The sequence below is a fragment of the Hibiscus syriacus genome, unplaced genomic scaffold (genome assembly GCF_006381635.1).
Source record: "Hibiscus syriacus cultivar Baekdansim isolate YM2019G1 unplaced genomic scaffold, ASM638163v2 tig00111794_pilon, whole genome shotgun sequence".
Lineage (NCBI taxonomy): Eukaryota > Viridiplantae > Streptophyta > Magnoliopsida > Malvales > Malvaceae > Hibiscus > Hibiscus syriacus.
Window position 1 is genome coordinate 941209 of NW_024063180.1, and position 22879 is coordinate 964087.

A 22879-nucleotide genomic window follows, 5' to 3' on the forward strand; every position below is an offset into this window, starting at 1 on the left:
TTTTTATAGTAAGGGTGATTAATGAGTTGAACAACTCGAACTCGACTTAGTTAAAATCGGTAAAAGTTCGAATCGAGTTAATTCGACTAGAAACCTTAACGAGTTAAGTCGAACAAAGTCTAACTTGACTCGATAAGTTTGCAAGCAGTTCGTTAATTTTTTTTAACTTTTTAGTAGTTATCTTATTTCATTCAAAAAATTATTAATTTGTTAATAGATAATAAAAAAGATGATAAATTATTAATCTATTAATTTTCTAATAAATAATTAAAAATATTAATTTATTAATTAATAATTATTATTTTACTACACCCAAAATCAAATCCTAATTATTATTTTAATGTATTTATGGATTGTTATTTTGATGTTTAGACTTTTAATCTGTTTCATCTGCTCTTTAGATAATTTTTTTTGTTAAATTTATTAATTTATGTTTATATTAATTTATATATAGTATTAGTAAATTTTACTTATAGTTAAAAAAATAAAATAAAAAATTCGGTGAGCCTAACGAACAACGAAGCGAACGAGCTTAATGAGAAACAAGTCGAGTAACAAAATTTCTTAACGAGCTTAGCGAGCAACAAGTTGAGTCGAGCAACAAAATTTTTTAATGAGCACGAATTAAGTATTACCCAACTCGCGATCGACTTACTTGATAAAGCACCATATTCTATAGCATGAAGCCAAAATTTTTTGATTATGTGTCTAACTTTAGAAAATTTGATAATATTTTTTTTATGGGCCGAGACTAATGGTAGGTTTAAATTTTCTTTAAAGAAATAAATTTTATTCTTAATATTTTTATATAAATTTATAAAGAGTTTTAAAAAAGATATTTTAAAGTGTCGACTTTTAAAAGGCAGCTTCGATTATTATATTCGATTTGAATTAGTTAATTAATGAGTTGAATATAAATCACCGTTAAGCTATTGTGAATATAAATAATTATAATCTAATCAAATATTGCAAAATACAATTAGATAACAAAATATATTCGAACAAAAATCACATAAAGGGAGTGATGAATTAAATATATAGAAATAACGGGGAACAAAAATTTTGAAGATGGGGTTAAAATGATGAGAGGCAGAGCTCTTATGCCGATTTAAGGCCAATGTAAGCAGCAAATAAAGCCAACACACAGGAAACAGCATAAGCACCAGCGACAATAGTGGTCTCTTTGTGCCCACATAATTCCAGATGAAGATGCAAAGGTACCATTTTAAACAACCGACGTCCACTTCCCTCATTGTGCTTTGTGTATTTAAAGTATAGCACCTGAGAAAACACAGTCAGTTATCATGCCCCGGAACAGGCACGGTTATCGACATTCGTTGCTAGCTGCGGCCGACAACGATGTGTTATGCAAAGTCGGAAAGTTGAACTGATATGCATATTGAATACCTGCATAATAACTGATGATACTTCCAAAACGAAGAAGCCAGATGCAATGAATAGGGGAAAGAACATTCCGGTACAAGCAGCCATTGCAGCTAATGCGCCACCGAGGGCCGAGGACCCAGTATCGCCCATGATTACAGCTGCTTTGTACTGGTTATGCAAAAGGAAACCAATGCAGGCCCCGGCCATTGTTGCCCCGAATATACTAAGTTCTGATTGAGATTGAGAAATAACAATCAAGTGTTGAAGACTTTTACATAACATGGCGGAGCAAGGTAATGCTCGTAAAAAGCGGAGTCGGCTAATATGATAAGATGGAAGCGAAACAAAGTGGAGTCGACGAGAAATGTAACGACATGGCTTGTTCAAAGAAATCTATACTAACCTGGGCATATCGGAAGCACTGCAATCGCCATTCCAATAAAAGCTGATGCAGCAGTCCCAGCAACGAGACCATCAAGACCATCTGCTAAGTTAGCCCCCTTTCCCATGGAAACGAAACAAAGTGGAGTCAACAATAGGTATAATTTTCCCAAGTACTGAAGGCCGAGCGGCAGAGGAACCAGCATTTTCCTGCAAAATAAGCGAAAACCAAAAGAATAATTCCAGAATAGAAGATAATATGAAGTATGGTCTTCAAAGGATAGCCTAAAACATGAACTGAAGCAATGGTGGTTTATTTACTCAATCACGGATTCATTTAAGACCCTTTATACTGACAAGAAAGAGGGTAATCTGTAATTTTTATATTGTTTTCCAGAATTAAAAAATAATTCAATAAAAAGAAAGAAAGAATGAGCTGACACACACATATAGATAGTCATCTAAGCGCTATAGTTCCCCTTAAAAACTCTTGTATGATAAGCCTCCCTCACTAAAATGAGTATCTCAACTTTCATACTTGTATTCAATTAGTTCAGCCCCCTTTTTCAGTTGAGAAATAGATGTTAGTTACCAGATTAATGTGATTCAGAATAGTTAACAAGAAGATATACATGCCATAGGGTGTCGACAAATTCGTAGTATCCAACCAATATGAAAACCAAACCCCAACAGCCGCCTGCAATGAAAAACAATTCAATATCAGTGCAATGATGATAAAACGAACTCCAAAGGCGACTGGGACGGTGCATATATGTCTAAAGATAGAAGGAAGAAAATGGATACCTCCAAAAGTAATCTTAACCATGGATCCATACCACACTTTCGCTTGTTGAAACTTAAGGCGTCATCGAGTAGTCCAATTGCAGCAAATGCAAAGGTTGCCGCTGCAGTAGCAGCGACTTCAACGGAATAAACACCAGTTGCGAATCTCGCAACAGCTATACCTACTGGTACAAAAAATAGTCCACCCATTGTTGGGGTCCTTTTCTTTCTCATATATTTAGGAGGCCCTATTTTCCTAACTACTTCATGGAACTTAAAGATCCTAAGCAATGGGACACCGACGTAGCTTGCACATGAAGCTAAGATCAAAGATATAAAAAATGGGGAAGTCAAGTAGAATGGAGCCAAAGGTAGCCTGACAATTTTCCATCCACACCAATCCACAACTAAAAGAACCACTGTCACGAAGACTATAAGAGTCAAGTTCAAAATCAACCCAGGGTAGATCCTGCAGTTAAGTTGGACAATACATCAATAAATGCCTAAAAGGATATTTAATGCACCTAAACAGCTTACAAATATGAAGTTCATGGATAAGAAATGGTCCAATCGTGTATACGTTGATGGTCTGATTAGGAAGATGATGATATTACGCGGTACACCCCCTATGCATCAGATCGAGAACCGCACTCAAGGACGGATTATATTTTAATTATTTTCTTTATTTTCTATTGATAATGAGTTTTCGCACCCATAAAATTTTACAAGTTCGTCCATTACTAAAATTTCAGAAGTTCACCTTTTGGAATAAAATTTATAGTTTGGAACATACAATAGTCGATGATAGTCTAAAGGAAAGAGAGAAAAGAAATGAAGAAAACGATCAACAGTGCGTGGGGAGTTTAAGATTCTACTCAAACCATCAACACTATGGACTTGGTCATTGTATCATAGTTTGATGATTTCGAGATGTGTATCTTCAAGCCAACTTTGCTTCTTTAATTCGTAAAATAATTTGATCATTGTATAAAATGCATAATACGATAGCTCCTATAGAATTGTAGCATCAGAAACTTGGTAAAAGATCTTGCCTGTGTCTTTTTATGCCTTTTCCACGCGAAGCAAGCCGATGGGAAGCCTTGGCTAGCGCTTCTTCGAGAGGCAAATCCTCATCGGACAAAGAATTTAATGCCAAATCCCCGTCGCTGTATTCCCCGTCAGATGAAAGCATGTAACCTGCCATTGTATCGTCAATGGCCCAGTCATCAAACGGATCCTAAAACAATAACCCAAAAAAAAAACCAATCATTACACTAACAAATTCATTTCATAAAGATCAAATTAAGCTCTCGGTCCCTGTACACTTTGAAAATTCAAAATTTAGGCATTCTGATTTTAATATCAATAATTTGATTCCCCTGCCTGTTTATCCAATTCATAAAATTAATATTGTAAATATCGAAATGCCCCGCATTCAAATCTAATCAAAACAAACACCTAGCAGTATAAAATATGACTAAATTTTAAAAAAAGTAAATAGTTTGGGGACTGATACAGAATTAAACCTTCCACAAACCATATTGCAAAATGGAAAATTATTAGATTCAGAAACCAAGGTAATGTTTATTTACTAACATCATCGGCGGCGTTAGCTCTAAAGACGTCGTACCCTGATCGTCGCCTTCGCTTCTGGACATTTCTGGACCATTTTAACTGAAACCTGATCGGACAGTAGAAGCTCGAAGAAGCAGCGACGCGAACCCGAGGAGATGAAACGGCGACGGATTCGTGTCGTATTTGGGATCGAGCGAGTCCCGTAGAAGAAGAGAAACGGTGTAGATTTAAAGACGATGGATGAGATCGCGTGACGACTGAAAGTTCCATTTGATGGAGAGATCAGAGGCCATTCGAGAAAATTAACTGCAAAATGGTGGTTGAAAAATAATAATATATAAAAATAAATAACAGATCATCTTGTAAAAAAAACTTCGAAAACACCGGTAACGTGGAGACTCTGGGTTTAAGAGTGACGCGCCATTCGCGAGGGGACATTCGAATCTATGGACCTTCACCTTGTCCGAGCATTGGATGAATGGGCTGCTTACGTGTGACTTCTGAGGCCAATTATCATTAGAGTATTTCAACATTCAATGTTTTAATTTTAGTTAAAATAATTCATATCGAGTAAAAGTAATTAGTTGATTAACAGATAACGTAATGAGAAAATAACCTCAATGATAAAAAATGTATTATAATATATGATTTTAATCAATTTTTTTAGATTTGCTAAAATGACCAACTAAATCGTAATGCGATCGATAATTCGCAACGCGATCTCCGGTATCACAAATCAGTTTCCAGATTCGCAACGCGATTCTGACTATCGCATTGCGATTTTCCAAATTCGCTATCGAGTAAAAGTAATTAGTTGATTAACAGATAACGTAATGAGAAAATAACCTCAATGATAAAAAATGTATTATAATATATAATTTTAATCAATTTTTTTAGATTTGCTAAAATGACCAACTAAATCGTAATGCGATCGATAATTCGCAACGCGATCTCCGGTATCACAAATCAGTTTCCAGATTCGCAACGCGATTCTGACTATCGCATTGCGATTTTCCAAATTCGCTATCGAGTAAAAGTAATTAGTTGATTAACAGATAACGTAATGAGAAAATAACCTCAATGATAAAAAATGTATTATAATATATAATTTTAATCAATTTTTTTAGATTTGCTAAAATGACCAACTAAATCGTAATGCGATCGATAATTCGCAACGCGATCTCCGGTATCACAAATCAGTTTCCAGATTCGCAACGCGATTCTGACTATCGCATTGCGATTTTCCAAATTCGCGTTGCGATTTTCCTAATTCGCAATACGAATACGTAAATCGCAATGCGAATATGTAAATCGCAACGCGAATCTGACTATCGCAATGCGATCTACATAGCGCCATTCTTATCCAACGCGTATTTTTTTTTTCAAATTCCAAACATGAATATATTAATATATCGGAACACTGAACCGTCCACATTATATCTCGTAATCGCAACTCATAACCTAAAACCCTAAATCACAACTCAGTCTCATCTCCATCTCTCACTCTCTAAGGCAACATCCGTCCCCATCTCCGACGAAATCAGTCCCCATCTCCGGCGATATCAATCTCCATCTCCGGCGAAATCATTCACGGTCAGAAATGGAAAATCAACCAAATCAACCACCGAGGGTTAATGTTTTTAATTATTTTTATTTTGAAATTTTTGCATTATTATTAGGTTTTTCATATTGAAATTGATGATAAGTTTACTGGCGTTTTCAATAATAGATTATCCATTTCACTTAGATTGCTTATTATATTCATTCGATTGCTTTCAATACTGCTAAACTGTTTAGTCTTTAACCCAGTGAAGTTAGTATTTGTCTTTGTTTTGTGGTTTGGTTGAAGTAATGCAATCCATTCAAGTTTCTTTCAATTTTAGTATTTGAAACCGAGAATGACTACCGCAATGTGATTCTGTCGTTGCGATTTTCATTTCGCGTTGTGATTCTTGCGTTGCAATAGTCAAATTCGCGTTGCGATAGTCATTTTCGTGTTGCGATTTTCATTTTCGTGTTGCGATTTAAAGTTTCAGAAACTATTCTTCTTCTACAAATTGAAACTTGAATGAATTGCATTACTTCAACCAAAAAACAAAGACAAATACTAAATTCACAGTGTTGCAAATTTAAGTTTGAAGAATAAACTACTACTCTTTATGTTTATTGTTCTTGTTATATCTTCACAGTGTAATTTTTGGTATATCTAAATTGGTATATTTATTGTTTTTGCACAACTTTTATTCGGCTCAATTGACCTTAAGAAATAAAGTAAGCCTGGCCAAAACAATTGCGTCGAAGCTTTCACCTGCACAAAGAAAAATATTTGAGGATACGTGCTTCGGGCCATGGCTAAAAGTACAACATCCGGGTGGAGATGCTATGTTGACCCATCTGTTTCTTCAAACCATGACTAGCGATCTACAAGAGACTATACAACGTTGTGATGAAGAGATATGGTTTGATTTTCCACCGGCGTATACGTGTTTTGGGCGGGAGGAGTTTTGCTTAATCACCGGTCTACGCTTCGGACACGATGATGTAGATCGGTACACTAGACATATTACCCGCCTATCATGGTTTTCCCGGGTTTTTCCTGAGCTGTCAACGGAGAAGTCGAATTTACATGTGGAAGACTTGACGAGATTATTGAATAAGAAAGATGGTTTTACTCGGATGGATGACGTCGATGTTGTCCGAGTATGCCTTCTAATACTTTTGCAAGCTGGCTTTTTAAGCAGAGAGGCCTGACAGCCTATTCCTAATGATCTAATTAAATTGGTAGAGGACCTAAATGCATGGAACCTGTTTCCGTGGGGTTCGTATCTATGGAAAGCTACATGGAATAAGTTGTCGTCTGCCTTTGATGATCGTAAAAGTTTGTGTGGCGATGGTTCCAAATACACTTTGTCGGGCTTTATTTGGGCCTTTAAGGTAATAATTTTTATATAATGTTTCCAAAATTATAATTAATTCTTTAACAATTACTAATGTTTGTTATTATATTGTTTGTAGATTTGGATATTTGAGGCCTTTCCCGCCATGCAGACATATGAATTAAAAACTTCTAATGATATTCCTAGGGCTATTTCCTGGAAGAGGAAACGGTCCTTGCAGCAATGGGAAGATTTACTACCGTATACTACAATAAATAATGTAAGTTAACACAAATACTACCATATGTTTATAAACAAGTTATTACTAGTACACGTTTAACTTTGTTTGTGCTTTTATATTGTTAGGAGGCCAACACTCCATTACAGAGGCTGACACCCACGGAAGCTGAGCTTGCCACTGATTGGTGGCAAGCTAGTAAGCCTTTTTTTGATGGCACGGATGATGAGCAACCACCACTTCGAGAGCCATCACCTCACCCAGAGCCATCACCTGATCGACCAGAATATACACCTCCACAACGAGAGTCATCACCTATTTTGTCACATCATCGAGCCTCTTCTCCACCATCACCTCATGATAGGCGACCGGCAAAGATGCCACGACGTTTATCTCCCTGTTCTCCACCTCCACCTCCACGGGATGAGTTAGGGGAGCTACGTAATGAGGTCAATGCCTTGCGTGAGGAGGTCGGTACTTTACGCAATGACAATGGTGCATGGCGTGTTGAGGTGTATACTTTACGTGGTGAGGTAACAGCTCTACGTGAGGTTGTAGCATCGTTGCAGAACGAGGTTCATACTCTACGCAACGAGGTAAGTTTAATATTTTTCATATTTAACTTGATGATAAATTTACTCGTAATTTCACTTAGATTGCTTAGTAAATTCATTCGGTTGCTGCCAATACTGTTTAACTGTTTATTCTTTAACCCTGTGAAGTTAGTATTTGTTTTTGGTTATCTTTTGGTTGAAGTAATGCAATCCATTCAAGTTTCAATTTGCAGAAGAAGAATAGTTTACTATCGCAATGCGAAAATGACTATCGCAACGCGAAAATGACTATCGCAACGAGAGAATCGCAATGCAAAATGAAAATCGCAACAACAAAATCGCAACGCGAAAATGACTATCGCAATGCGAAAATGACTATCGCAATGCGAAAATGACTATCGCAATGCGAATTTGACTATCGCAATGAAAGAATCGCAATGCGAAATGAAAATCGCATTGCGATTCTCTCGTTGCGATAGTCAAATTCGCATTGCGATAGTCATTTTCGCGTTGCGATAGTCATTTTCGCGTTGCGATTTTAAGTTTCAGATTCTATTATTCTTCTGCAAATTGAAACTTGAATGAATTGTATTACTTCAACCAAAAGACAAATACTAACTTCACAGTGTTGAAAATTTAAGTTTCAAGAATAAACTACTACTCTTTATGTTGTCATTGAACCTGCACTAAACCTATATGTTGTCCTTTTAAATGTTTATATAAGTGCTTACTTCTGGAATGCTATCTGATGCATTTTGTGAACAATGATATAATAATGACTTGGGTGAATACCGTGCAAGTTTGAAATATATTTGTCTTTGTTTTCACTGTTTAATATCATGTCTGTTTATTTACTGATTTATGTATTAATTTATTTTTAGCGGCCCGCTAAGGTGGATGCTCTACGTCGGGTTTTTCTTGCAAGACGGAGTTCACGCATCAGACGGTGTGCACGTGCCATTACGTCTCCGTTCACCCCAATAGTGCAAAGAATCCGTAAGAAAAAGCCTGACTCACCTGTCATCATTCAAGAGGCCTCCCCTATCGTTCAAGAGGCCCCTATCATCCCTCAAGAGTCCCCTCCCACCGTTCAAGAGGCCATTTTCATCGTTGAAGAGGTCCCTCCCAACATTCTAGAGCCCGATTCACACGGCGTAATATATATCGAATTATTGAGAAGGCCCCTCACGTGCCGGACATGATGGATGACTGTTGGCTTTCGTATAAGTTACCGGCCAGTACCATTCCGGCAAAAGAAGTTGAGAGGAAACAACTACCAGAAATAATTCTGGATAATACCCTTTGGGCTAAGACCGCAGTTGATTTTTATCTACATGAGCGGAGCCAAGGGTGTTACACTGACATATACAAACTCAACGATGATATGCATTTGTTGATTGAACGGTCTTGATGGGGTGTATTATTAGGGGTTGAAGACAACGACTATTTCGATGGGGGGGGGGTAAGTCTTATATTTCTTCTTATATTTCAGTTTGATTAATTTTTTTTTTTAAAATTTATGTAATTCACTAATATATGTCTTTTTTTGTAAAACAGCATATTGATGCATGGGTGACACGTCTTCTAATTGTAAGGAAATTGAAGAAAAATATAAAAAAAATGCGATATACAATTATGCTGACGTCTTTTCACGTAGTTCACTTGAAGAATCAACGACAGGAATCATATGTGTTGGCTAATGGACAAGCTAAACTTTATCCTGCATGGTGGGAGGTCGATAAGGTTAGTATTTATTTGTTTAAATATTTTAAAGGTGTTCATAAATAAGTGCGCAATTTGAATTATTACATTTCGATACATGTATTTATCCCTGTTTTGGAATGTACTCATTGGCTTCTCGTCGAGCTTCAGCTCCCATACCTAAAGACAATAGTATATGACAACATGATAAATTACATATCATTGTCTGATTTGAGAGATATTATTAAGGGATGGAGCTCTCATTTGACTAAATTCTTGGATGCAATTAATTATTAGACTAATTCTAGAAAAAAGAAGCCAAAGAAGTTCAATGTTACAGTTATCAGAGACGAGACTGCGTCACAACAAATGAAGGAAGCCAGAGGGGATTGTGGTCCTCTCGTATGCATGTGCTTGGAGCGTTTGACGACAGGAAGTACACAATTTCTACCTCCCACCGATATAGATAGAGGTGCAGTAGGCTTGTGGTTTTGGCATTTTATGGCTAGAACGATATATGCGAGATGCTGCCTACCTACATCCGCTTTATGAAAGTGCCCATAAATAATTTTTAAGTCAAATACAAGTGTTGTTAAACATATATACTCTTTTTGGTTTGAAAATGTTTGGTTAAGTAGCTAGAATTCAATAATTTGCTGTATGTAGGTTTTAGATGTGTAGAAAGTGTTGTTGATTCAATGTTTGGTTTCTGCAGGTTAATCCTGAAGTGAGCTGCGTGAAATGGATGTATGGGTGCAAAAGTTGATTCAATAATTGATGAGGAAATAATTCTTATTATTATTTTTTGATTGTTTAATTGATTTGTAAAAGATGATTTGTAAATGTTGATTTGTTTAATTGATGTGTACATAATTATTATTTGTGCTTGTTTAATTGATTGAAATGTAATAGTTGATTTGTTGATTTCAATCTGCATTATGTTGAATGCATAACAGACTATCGCAACGTGGAAATGACTATCGCAACAAGAGAATCGCAATGCGAAATGAAAATCGCAACGAGAGAATCGCAATGCGAAAATGAAAATCGCATTGCGATTCTCTCGTTGCGATTTTCATTTCGCATTGCGATTCTCTCGTTGCGATAGTCATTTCCGCGTTGCGATAGTCAATTCCGCGTTGCGATAGTCATTTCATTATTGTGATAGTCATATTCGCGTTGCGATTTCCGCGTTGCGATAGTCAAATGAATGTCTAATAAGTGATAACAACTGAACATATCATAGCAATGTTCAAACTCAAGTTACTAATACATGCCTAACTGAAAATGTTAAAAGTTCACACATAATATACACAAAATACAACGTTTGCATTTAAAAATCACCTAAGTTAACAGTCCCAAAAGGTGAAGCCGGTTATGATTGAGATTTTGATGAGGATCCATATTTTGGTAGAGGAAAAGATGATTGTGATGGAACTGGTGATCCACATGTCAACCTTGTATGACCACTTTCCTTGCACCGACTACATGTCGATCTCTTCTTCTCTTCACCCTTAGACGGTATACGATCGTGACTTTTTGGTCGGCCAGGTAGTCTTCTATCCATGGCTAGTGGAAAAACTGTTTGTAAGTCATCTGGTATGTCCCACTCAAAAGGATGTGAAATAGGGTAGACAATCTCAACATAAGTCTGTCGATATACTTTTGTAGTGTAGTAATCCATAGCGTATGCGCTTGAATCATCTTGGTTTAGATGAAGAGCAACTTTTATAACATGGCTACACGGATAACCAGATGTTTTCCATTTCATACAACTACACGTCTTTGCATTTAGATCGACAAACCCATTTAAGTTATTATCCAGTACTTCAAACAAAGTGTTTGAACATGGTTCAACTCTCCATGACGTTGACTTCACAACACGTTTCGTTATCTTTTTTTCAGTCCATGGTGTAACACGATGTTCCAATGTTCCTGTAAATTTAAATAAATAATACTTAGTAAAATATATGATAAGTTACGAATTTAAAGAAATAATACATGCATGGTTTCTTTTCTTGTAGTACCACTGTTGAATAGAGGCTCGAAAAAACTCCATTAACATAGTAATGGGTAATTTCCGAGAATGACGACTTAGAGCGTTGATTGATTCTGCACTATTAGACGTCATGAAACCATATCTTGCTCCAAGTTGATGTACTCTTGACCATCTTTCAAACCCAACATTTTCTAGTGTTTGAGCACATTGAGGCAAAACACGTCTTAAACAGTTTATATGCTTATTAAAATCCACTTCCCGATAAGCTTTTACAGCCTTCCAGTATGTCCATTTGTGATTTTTTATACCAACAGACCTTGATTTTAGATTTCTATATAAATGAACACCACAAAGTCCATGAAAAGCATCTGGGAAACACCTTCTAACAACGTTGTCAATTGAGTTTGCCCTATCGGATATGATTGTCAGATTGCTAATAGGACTTATGCAATCCCTAAGATGCCCCATAAACCATGTCCATGAATCAGAGGTTTCAGATTTGCCAACCCCGTAAGCTATTGGCAGTATCCCATTGTTAGCATCCATGGCTACTGCTAATAAGTTTACTCCAAGGTATCGACCTTTTAAATGTGCTCCGTCAACTATAATAACTGGGCGCATGAAAGTAATAAACGAACGAATCTACAAAATCATATACACAAGAAATATAATCATTTAAATGTGAAATGCATGTAACTAACAAAAATGAGTCAACAAAATTATATTGATTTACTAACCGCAGCACCAATGAAGATAAACAGCAACTCAAAGCGTCCATCTCTATCTGTTTTGATATGAGTTACCGACCCATGATTTTTCAGCTTTAAATTGTGACAATAAGCCGGCAATTGGGCAAACGATGCTTCTGGCGACCCCCTCAACAATTCCAAGGCATAACATTTGGCTCTCCAAGCTTGAGAATATGAGATACTAATCTTGAACCGAGCATTCATGTCAGTCATAATTTCATGTCCCCGATATACCCTGCCATTCAAAAACATTAACTCAGCCAGAAAACCACCCAACACCTTTTTGTTTGCATGTCTATGGTGAGGAAAAACTTGGGTTCTTGAACATGTATGTTTATCAATAAAAGTCCTAACTTGAAACATTTTGCAATCTTTTATCCTCTTTGCAATCATACGCCACGTACAGTTTTTGTCAATCATAAACCTTGTTTTGAAATGATCTTTGCTTGATTTGTTAACTTTTAGTTGATAGCCATCTTCCACACATTTCGTATACAAAGCTATCTTCAAGTCTTCCTTTGTATCAAAATAATCATCTTTCTTGATACGAATAATTTTTGTGTAACAATCAACTGCTATCTTTACCAACTCTTCTTCCGGTATCTGAAGTAATTCTGGCATATTCCAGTTATACTCACGTGGCATTTTCTTTGGGGACTTTTCTTTGGGGATTTTTTCTTCTTCTTCTTCAGGGTTATATGAATTACAGAATGGATGTTCAACATGTTCATTTACAGTCGTAACTTCCTCCTCATTATCATCAACAACATCTTCCTCGGCAACGGCTGTTTCATCATCAAAATTCGAGTATTGACCAATATCAAAATCATTACACATAGGGTCTGTTTCTTCTTCTGAAAAATCATCAAAATCCGAGTATTGACCAAGATCAATGTCCGGGTATTGACCAAGATCAAATTTCGAATACTGACTAGTACTCACAATTTTTTATGTTGGCTCATCATCGTCTAACTGGTCAATACGAAAACTGGAATTTGGTGCTGAAAGTTGATTGGGATTTGGATTAGGGAAAGGTTGTGGGTTTTGAGATTGTGTTTGGTATTGGAAATGTGGTGAAACAATATTTGCTTGGTGATGAAATTGTGGTCGAACCATTAAAGTTTGAGCACCATAAACTGGGGTTGAAAAACTTAGTTGATTACTACCCGCTACTGACCCAACTTCACTACTTCTAGGTTCAACAACATACAATGTAACATCATCACTTGAAACACTAATGTAAGCAATGAATCGTTCAACATCTTTATTGTCGGTTAACAAATAAACTTTACCATTTCTCTGATAAGATAGCCTAAATCCACTTAGGGGCTCTAAATTCAATTTATTTGCAACATGTAACATTAGAGTTTCATAAGTTAACTTTTTTAATGACAGTTTTAGTTGAAGATTCATGGGTAAAGGCATATATTGTAAAACACCATGAACATTCTCCCATGACCCTCCAAAACACAAATCTATCCAAACATGATCAACATTAGATGATTTCATTATTGTAAATTAATTTACTAAACAAACGAGCTGCGAAACTAAAACATGTTGCCGAATGGGGAAGGATGTCGTAGGATATAAGAACGGATGTCGCCGGAGAGAGTGATAGATAGAGATGAAATGAGTTGCGATTTAGGGATTTAGGTTATGAGTTGTTGCTGCTGCGTAGTTATATACCCAAAACATTTGTGTTGTGAAACTAAAACCTGTTGCGAATTCAGAAATCGAGTTGCGAATTTGAAATTCAGTATTACGATAGTCAGAATCTCGTTGCGATAGTCAGATTCGCGTTGCGATTTACGTATTTGCATTACGATTTATGTATTCACATTACGATTTACGTATTCGCATTGCGATTTACGTATTCGCATTGCGATTTACGTATTCGCATTGTGATTTACGTATTCGGATTGCGAATTAAGAAAATCGCAACGCGAATTTGGAAAATCGCAATGCGATAGTCAGAATCGCGTTGCGAATCTGGAAACTGATTTGCGATACCGGAGATCGCGTTGCGAATTATCGATCGCATTGCGATTTAGTTGGTCATTTTGGTAAATCCAAAAAAAGTTGGTTAAAATCGTATATTATAAGGCATTTTTGGTCACTGAGGTTATTTTCTCTAACCTAATTTACTTTGTTATTAATTATCTTTTCCCTTTTTACTTTAAAATGTTACTCTGGATTGAATTTTAAACATGATACTTTATTTTAATAATTCTTTTTAATAATATTATGATATATGCACCAGAGTTCATAATACATGCTTCTTTGGACTAATGTTTCTACTCGAACCTATTAGAAGAACAAAGTCTCGAAGATTCAAAGCATATCTATTAGGTAAGTATAATGTGAATGAATCATTAAACGATTCTAATGTTGCTCCCTTTAATGTTTCAGATTCGAGGTCGAATCTTTTTGAAGAAAGAGAGGATGATATATGCATCACAAGGCTCACATCAAAGGAAGAAGTAATAACTCTTCCAAATGATCCACTCGTCCAAGCATTGGAAAAGAAGATCAGAACAGAAGCAGACTTACGACGACTTTTTTAATGGGATCCTGATCTTATTTAGTCAAGATGTCTTCTGGAGATATGACCGTATGTCTCTTATCTTTCCAAAGGTTCTTGAATCGCATCAATCCGATATCGGGAACTCAAGATATGGCTATTTTACTGAAGACGGTGCATGTAGAAAATCCTCTACGGGATTAATACGGGATTTTGTAAATATTACGAATTTTTAATATTTTTATTGATTATTTGTAATATAACTTAATATAGGATGATGCATTATCTTTTAGGATTATATTTATTATTTTATTAGGAATTAAGGTAGGGTTAAAAGTATTATCTTTAGTTATTATTATTTTATTAGGAATTAGAGTTAAGATATGTTTAGTTTATTATTATTTTTTTCATTAGTTATTTAGGACCTTTAGAACTCAACCCCTATATAAAGGAGGCTTCATTAAACTTTGTAATTCAAGATTTCTTTGATTAATAATACAAAGAGAGTTCGTTTTTGCAAGTGCTGATTGCCTTGTGCCTTCAAAGCTTCTTCTCCTTGAGTTCTTTCAAGTTCTTGTGAGAGAGATTAATCTTCACACTCCAATTTGCCTTTTCATCGCGACTAGGAGGGTTGGTTAGAGCCACATTATCGTGTTTTCCTTTTCATTATGACTAGGAGGGCTCGATAGGACACTTATCCATCTATTTTCCACAAATCCATCCTCACCATCATCATCTTTACCGTTCACCTTCATAAGGGAGATCTTTTGATTTCTTGGTTATCTTATTTTATTTTCAATTTCTTTATCTTTTGTTTATCTTGTTCTAATATTGTTTCTTATCTTGTTTTCAGCACCTCAAAAAACCCCTAAAAGAACCCTAGCTATTGCCGCCACCTTCTCTATTCATTCATCATTGTTCTTCATCGAGTCTAGAGCTTTCTAGGTTTGATTCTTCAACAAGAGCAACGTTCATTAACCCGCCACCGCTTCCCTATCAATTGGTATCAGAGTTGGGTCGATTCTTGCAAAGAAGCAAGCAATCTTGTTTGTTCTTGCACACAACACCGTCAAGGTACCCAACGGAGCTAGTTCAGAGAAGATTCATCGTTTCAGGTTATTTTTATTTAAATTTAATTTACATTCAAATATTTCTTGTTAGTTTGCTATTTTTTTCAAAAAAAAGGCAAAAAAAATCAAAACAAAAAAACAAAAAAGCCAAAATTTCAAAAAATTGCAAAAGAAGGTATTTATGGCTTATTTTCTCTAGATATCATATTCATCTTAAGTGTAATCTCCAGTCCAAAATTCACTTCAATCAGAGTTCATATTCGGACTAGAATATTGTCGAATTTCTTGAAAATTCTACATGAGGAATTTTGTGGTGAAAATTTCCATATTGAAATTTCATATATTGAAGATCATTTAAACAAAAAAACAGAATATTTGGAGATCAATAACATCTTCGAACAAAGCAATCAAGAAAAACAGATTGTTTGAGGACTCACAGTTCAACAGAGTCCACTGGATACTACTGATTGTATTTGGTTCTAAAATTTTAGAGGTAGTTTCTTGACGCATTGAAAGACATTCAAGAATTTTTCTAGAATTTTTGGACACCGGTAACCCCCTCAAAAACATTGCTCAAGTTGATCCAGCGTTTTCTAGGTTTTCTGGTTTGTTCCCTTTTTCTTTGACTCTTAGTGCTTTAGGTTCTTTTGTTTTTCCTTGTTATTGTTCTTTTGCATTATCTAACACATTATCTTCCTTGTGTTAGTAGGACTAAAGAGTTTGCATACTTCTTCCTTCTTTGCATTCTCGTTCTCTTGGAGTCTAACCCTTGTTTGGCCTCTTAGAACTTTTAAGTTTTTTCTTATCGCCTTTGCTAGTAATCAAACTCCGATACGAACTGTGGAAGACTACTTGGTAAAGTGAGTTTTAAAGAGTACAAGATCGGCTTACTTTCCTCTCGTTGTGTTACTTTCTTGGAGTGACTTGTGAGGTTTCTTGCTTTGTTGAATTTTCTTCCTTTTATTTTTATTTTACTTTAAAATTTTCTTTTGAGTGTTATGATTTCAGGATGGGCGACAATAACAACAAGTCACTTACGACTATCTTAGCCACACTTACCCGACTCACTACTCAAGTTGAAAGATTTGATGAAATTGTGAGAGAACGATAAAAACCACAACTAGATCTACCAAACCAGAATCCAAGACCAAACAATGCTGAACTTTTGGTACCCGGGCGAGAACAACCACGTTTTCAAGCACCCAAACTCTTTGCAAAACCAAAGTTCACGATCCCGTCTTTAAAAGGAGACAATGATCCGGACAGGTACATCGATTGGGAAGGAAAAGTTGATCTCATGTTCGCATACCATGACTGCCCCCAAGCTAAACAAGTTCCCCTCATCACCATACAATTCGAAGGATATGCTCGAACTTGGTGGATGCAAACAAGGAAAAAGATCCAGAACTTTCAAATTCCAACAATAACTTCTTGGACCGACCTCAAACAAACCATGAGAAAGTGATTCCTATCGACACATTATACACGAGAAGTTAAACTACGACTACACCGACTTCGACAAGGTAGAAGTTCAGTTGAAGACTACTATAAGGAGATGCAGTCCTTACTCAATAAGGCTAACATAACCGAAAAAGAAGAGGTCACCGTGTCAAGATTCGTCGTCGGCTTAAACTCAAACATCACTGATCTTCTTGATCTACATGGGTACAAAAACCTTGAAGATACACTAAAGAAAGCAATGACAATCGAAGCACAAATCCAAAGGAGATTCCGATTCAGAGAAAATTACCAAGGTACTTCATCCTCTTACCAAGGTAATCCTTCAAATCCTTCCTCATCTTCTACTCCATCTTCTCTGAAAAAGCTAAGAGATGACAAACCTGACAAGGAGAAAGAACGACCAGCAATGAATGACACACTTCCAGCCCCTACAGATCAAATGATAATTTGTGAGGAGGTAGGGAAAGCAAAAAAAAGAAAAAGCTGAGAAAGAGGCAAAAGAAAAAGAGGTCACTAGTTACAAAGGCCAAAAGAATAATGACCCATAGGAGGTGAGTGAACCTAATTGTAAAAAGAAAAGAGTGACTCAAAATCTATGTGTGAGCACAAAAGAATTGAGAGAGAACCTTCTTTACAAACAACCTTCCATCCTTGTTCGCTTTAGAGAATCAATTATTTCGATTTCTAACATTAACAAAGATTTGCCTAGTGTGTTTTCATCTTTGTTATAGGATTTTTGAGAAGTATTAGGTGATCCACCTAACAAATTACCACCGAAACGAGAAAAACAACACCAAACCAATCTAATTCAAGGTTCCATCATACCTCATCAAACATACAATCTCGAAGAAACCAAAGAGTTAGATTTGTTACAAAAAGGCTACATCCAGGAAAGCCTTAGTCGTTACGCCATCTTAATGAAGAAACATGACTTGAACAACTCCACATGCTTTATAATTCGTGCACATGGAATCCAAATAAATGATGAGAAAGTAAAAGCAACACGAGACTGGACCACACCATCTTCCATCGCCATGAGTTGTCGAATAGTGCTAGGTGACCCTCCTGACGGGTTACCACTTGAAAGCCTTAATCACAATGTCATATCAATGAAGAATCACGATTTACGAGAGTCCAAAGGTAAGTATTTTATTACTCATTCTAATGACATTGTAACGTACTTCTTCTCATTCTTACAAGGTAAGGCTCGTGAAGTTGTCATCCATACTAAACACAACTCCTTTAAGTACGTAACATACCGAGGTAAGCAAAACACAGTAGACAATGCACTACCACGAAGGTATACTCTTACCTATCAAACGCATACTACTATTCCGAGAATTGAACATATCAAAGATGCATATCACAATAACTCGAAGGTATATGAGTTTCCTTGCCAACTAAACAGGTTCTACAGTCCACAAATCTCCTCCCGAGAATTCTTAATTCATGAACCACACTTAGGAGACTTAAGGGATTACTTTAACAAACCAGTTGACATGGTTTTTAAACACTCATTCTCACCACACACGAATAAAACCATGGAGAAATTATCTGAAGCAATCATACAGAAAGCCAACAGTGGTCAGTGCCATGTTGAACTTCAACCTAAACATCAGATTACAAGACTTGTATACAAAAGAGGATTTCAAGACTACAAGAAATCAGTTCCTACAAAGAAGAAACCTCGACTGAAACGCATAAAGACACATCACATTGATCATGGTAAATGTTTCACAAGTTTTCCTTTCAACACATCTAAGTCTCTTTCTCTTGGATTTTCAGATTCGAGGACGAATCCTTTTGAGGAGTGGGGGAATGATACATGCACCAGATTCCATAATACATGCTTCTTTGGACTAATTTTTCTACTCGAACCTATTAGAAGAACAAAGTCTCGAAGATTCAAAGCATATCTATTCGGTAAGTATAATATGAATGAATCATTAAACAATTCTAATGTTGCTCCCTTTAATGTTTCAGATTCAAGGTCGAATCTTTTTGAAGAAAGATAGGATGATACATGCATCACAAGGCTCACATCAAAGGAAGAAGTAATAACTCTTCCAAATGATCCACTCGTCCAAGCATTGGAAAAGAAGATCAGAACAGAAGCAGACTTACGACGACTTTTTGAATGAGATCCTGATCTTATTTAGTCAAGATGTCTTCTGGAGATACGACCATTTGTCTCTTATCTTTCCAAAGGTTCTTGAATCGCATCAATTCGATATCGGGAACTCAAGATATGACTATTTTTCTGAAGACGATGCATGCAGAAAATCCTATACGGGATTAATACGGGATTTTGTAAATATTACGAATTTTTAATATTTTTATTGATTATTTGTAATATAACTTAATATAGGATGATGAATTATCTTTTAGGATTAGATTTATTATTTTATTAGGAATTAAGGTTGGGTTAAAAGTATTATCTTTAGTTATTATTATTTTATTAGGAATTAGAGTTAAGATATGTTTAGTTTATTATTATTTTATTCATTAGTTATTTAGGACCTTTAGAACTCAACCCCTATATAAAGGAGGCTTCATTAAACTTTGTAATTCAAGATTTCTTTGATTAATAATACAACGAGAGTTCGTTTTTGCAAGTGCTGATTGCCTTGTGCCTTCGAAGCTTCTTCTCTTTGAGTTATTTCAAGTTCTTGTGAGAGAGATTAATCTTCACACTCCAATTTGCCTTTTCATCGCGACTAGGAGGGTTGGTTAGAGCCACATTATCGTGTTTGCCTTTTCATTGCGACTAGGAGGGCTCGATAGGACACTTATCCATCTATTTTCCACAGATCCATCCTCACCATCATCATCTTTACCGTTCACCTTCATAAGGGAGATCTTTTGATTTCTTGGTTATCTTATTTTATTTTATTTTCAATTTCTTTATCTTTTGTTTATCTTGTTCTAATATTGTTTCTTATCTTGTTTTCAACACCTCAAAGAAACCCTAAAAGAACCATAGCTATTGTCGTCACCTTCTCTATTCATTCATCATTGTTCTTCATCGAGTCTAGAGCTTTCTAGGTTTGATTCTTCAACAAGAGCAACGTTCATTAACCCGCCACTGCTTCCCTATCATATTAGAACTAGTTTTCTGAGTTTGTTAACATGATCATAATAGTTCATATTCTTTTTTTTAAACTTATTTTAACATTCAATGTTTTAATTTTAGTTAAAATAATTACTATTAAGTAAAACGAGTAACGTATGTTGCTGACATATTATTTTTACATGTATTTGATTGATGATATGTCATATACAACATCATCATTTTAAGTGATATGTTATATGACACATCATTACCTTAAATAATGTGAAACATGTCACATTAATACTTTAAGTAATGTGACATATGTTTTAACATCACTTTAAGCAATATGACACATATTATGTTGTGATATAACACATATCATATTATCTTTTTAAGTGAATTGACACATATCACACACCATTTTGATGACATCATATGTCAATAATTAAGAATATGTTAAAATGACATATCAATAACATAGATTGATCATTAGTCATTTAACTATTTCTATTCTATTGCAACGGTTCTTCAGGTGGTATCGCATTCGCGTTTCGACTTGGAATCGTGATGGAGTCACCACTGATCGTTTCGAATGAGGTAGATTAGTCACCTACTTACCATTTATCGAATCTACGTCTTACAAGAGTTTTACCAGATTCTGGAGTCGTTTACGATCGATGAAGGATGATCACCCTCGAGTCGCCCTTTCGATACCACATGATTATCGAGTAGTCTTAATTACGAAAATTAAAATTTAAATAAAATTTGATTCAAAGTCAGTTACCTTTAATTTAATTTTGTGGTGTTAAATAAAATAAAATAAACGTAAAAACGATTACAAAATATAATAAAAATAAGTAAATGCTGCAAAATAAAAATGTTAATGCATCAATTTAAAGAAATTAAATAAAAAATGAGGATTAAATTGAATTAAATTAAAATTAAGGGGCGAAATTACAGAAAGGGACTAAAACAAATTACACTTCAAAGATAGGGGATTGCGGGCAGGGATGGATCTAGGCAGGAGCGGTCGCCTCCTAAAAATATAAAATTACCAGATATTTTAGATTTTTTCTATACATTTTATATTGAAACCTATTTTCGTCCCCCTAAAATTTTATCTGCCACCTTGAAATTTTATAAGTTCAAGTTTGCCCTCTCTAACATAGAATCATGAGTCCGTCCCTGACTGCGGGCACAATTAACTATTATTTAATTATATTAAACCTTTCATAAATAGCCCACAAACCCATTTTTTATTTCATTTTAACCTTTCTCCCAAATCACTTACCCCCAAACTCTCTCTAAAATTATCTCGTCCCACCCCCAAGCAAACCCAAAAACTAGAAACCTTCCCAGATAAGCCACCGTCTCCCCCGTCACTCAGGCCACCACCCACGGTGGCATGAATACCCAAAAGCCACTAATCAAAAGCTCCCTTCATCCCAACACCAAATCCGACCATAAAATAGACATGCAACAACCCCTCCTCCTAGATCTATAAAAAAATACTCAGTTTTTATCTTCTCTCTCTTCGGCGATGATTTGGTGTTTAATTCTTCTGAGGACATTTCTACTTTCCCCATTGGTGAGAACTATGCAAGCTAAGTGCATCACTCATTTTTTTCAATTTTTTGTTTTTGGTGGTTTTCGATTTTGAATGTTTCTAACTTATTGCTCATGCCCTTTTCTCCAGTCTTTTCTAGATCATCTTTAATTTGCTTAAAAAAAAAGGATATTTTCCTTTTTTGATTGGGTTTTGAATCCATATGTTCATCATATTGTACTCTCTAAAGAGCAACTCTTATCAAAATATCAAAAGGTGCTGAGTTGGTATCCCATTTTAACTAAGTATTGTTGTGGTTCCGAAGGATCTAGCTACAGGAAAAATAAACGGAGAGCTTTCCCCCTCTGACTGTTTGGTCTTAAGAATGCTGGTTTTAAGAATGAGTAATTGCCCTTATTCGACCCTTACTGCCCAACCTGAGAGCATACAACTAATGCATTCCACTTATTGAACAGGGTTTTATGGTCAGTCCACTTATTGATTTGGTTTTATTTTGCTGCAGATTTGTTTCTTTGTGTGTTCCGATTTGATTCTGGAAATTGTCTCTATTCGGTGCATAATATCACTCTTGAGTTATTTCGTTGGCGCGTGACCTTCACACGCTGATCACCGGCCAGTTGGTGTTCTTGGTGCATTTATGGGCTGTTGGATCTGATCTATGAGGCTTACGACTCTTGTTATGGACCTTTGCTCTTGGACTGTGATTTGGACTATGGTCTGGAATCCTTTTGTGTTATTGAACATAAACATGAACACTTAAACTGAAAAATACCTAAAAAGATAAAATAAAAACAAAAACTAATATATATATATATATATATATTATGTACGATATTCTCAAAAATATATATTATATATATTATACGATATATAATATATATGTTTTTAAAAATATACCTTATAATAAATAAAATTATAATATATATATACTTTTAAAAAATAATACATATATTTTCAAAACATATA

The 22879-nt window shown here is 35.5% G+C and overlaps 1 protein-coding gene across 3 annotated transcripts; it reads right to left on the reverse strand.

Annotated features, from left to right (window-relative positions):
* Nucleotides 1–1028: 1028 nt before the first annotated feature.
* Nucleotides 1029–4576, reverse strand: LOC120170796 (phospho-N-acetylmuramoyl-pentapeptide-transferase homolog). 3 transcript variants are annotated; one of them, XM_039178665.1, is made up of 8 exons: nt 4493–4576; nt 4147–4432; nt 3603–3787; nt 2572–3019; nt 2400–2464; nt 1790–1977; nt 1408–1616; nt 1029–1281 (listed from the first exon to the last, which is right to left on the reverse strand). In XM_039178665.1, the coding sequence occupies exons 2-8, from the start codon at nt 4393–4395 to the stop codon at nt 1099–1101; spliced, it is 1527 nt and encodes a 508-aa protein (XP_039034596.1). In that variant the 5' UTR covers nt 4396–4432; nt 4493–4576; the 3' UTR covers nt 1029–1098. The 3 variants fall into 3 exon arrangements, with proteins under 3 accessions (XP_039034596.1, XP_039034595.1, XP_039034597.1); XM_039178664.1 differs by lacking the exon at nt 4493–4576 and having other exon boundaries at nt 4147–4486; XM_039178666.1 differs by lacking the exon at nt 4493–4576 and having other exon boundaries at nt 3603–3747; nt 4147–4275.
* Between the last annotated feature and the right edge of the window lie 18303 nt (nt 4577–22879).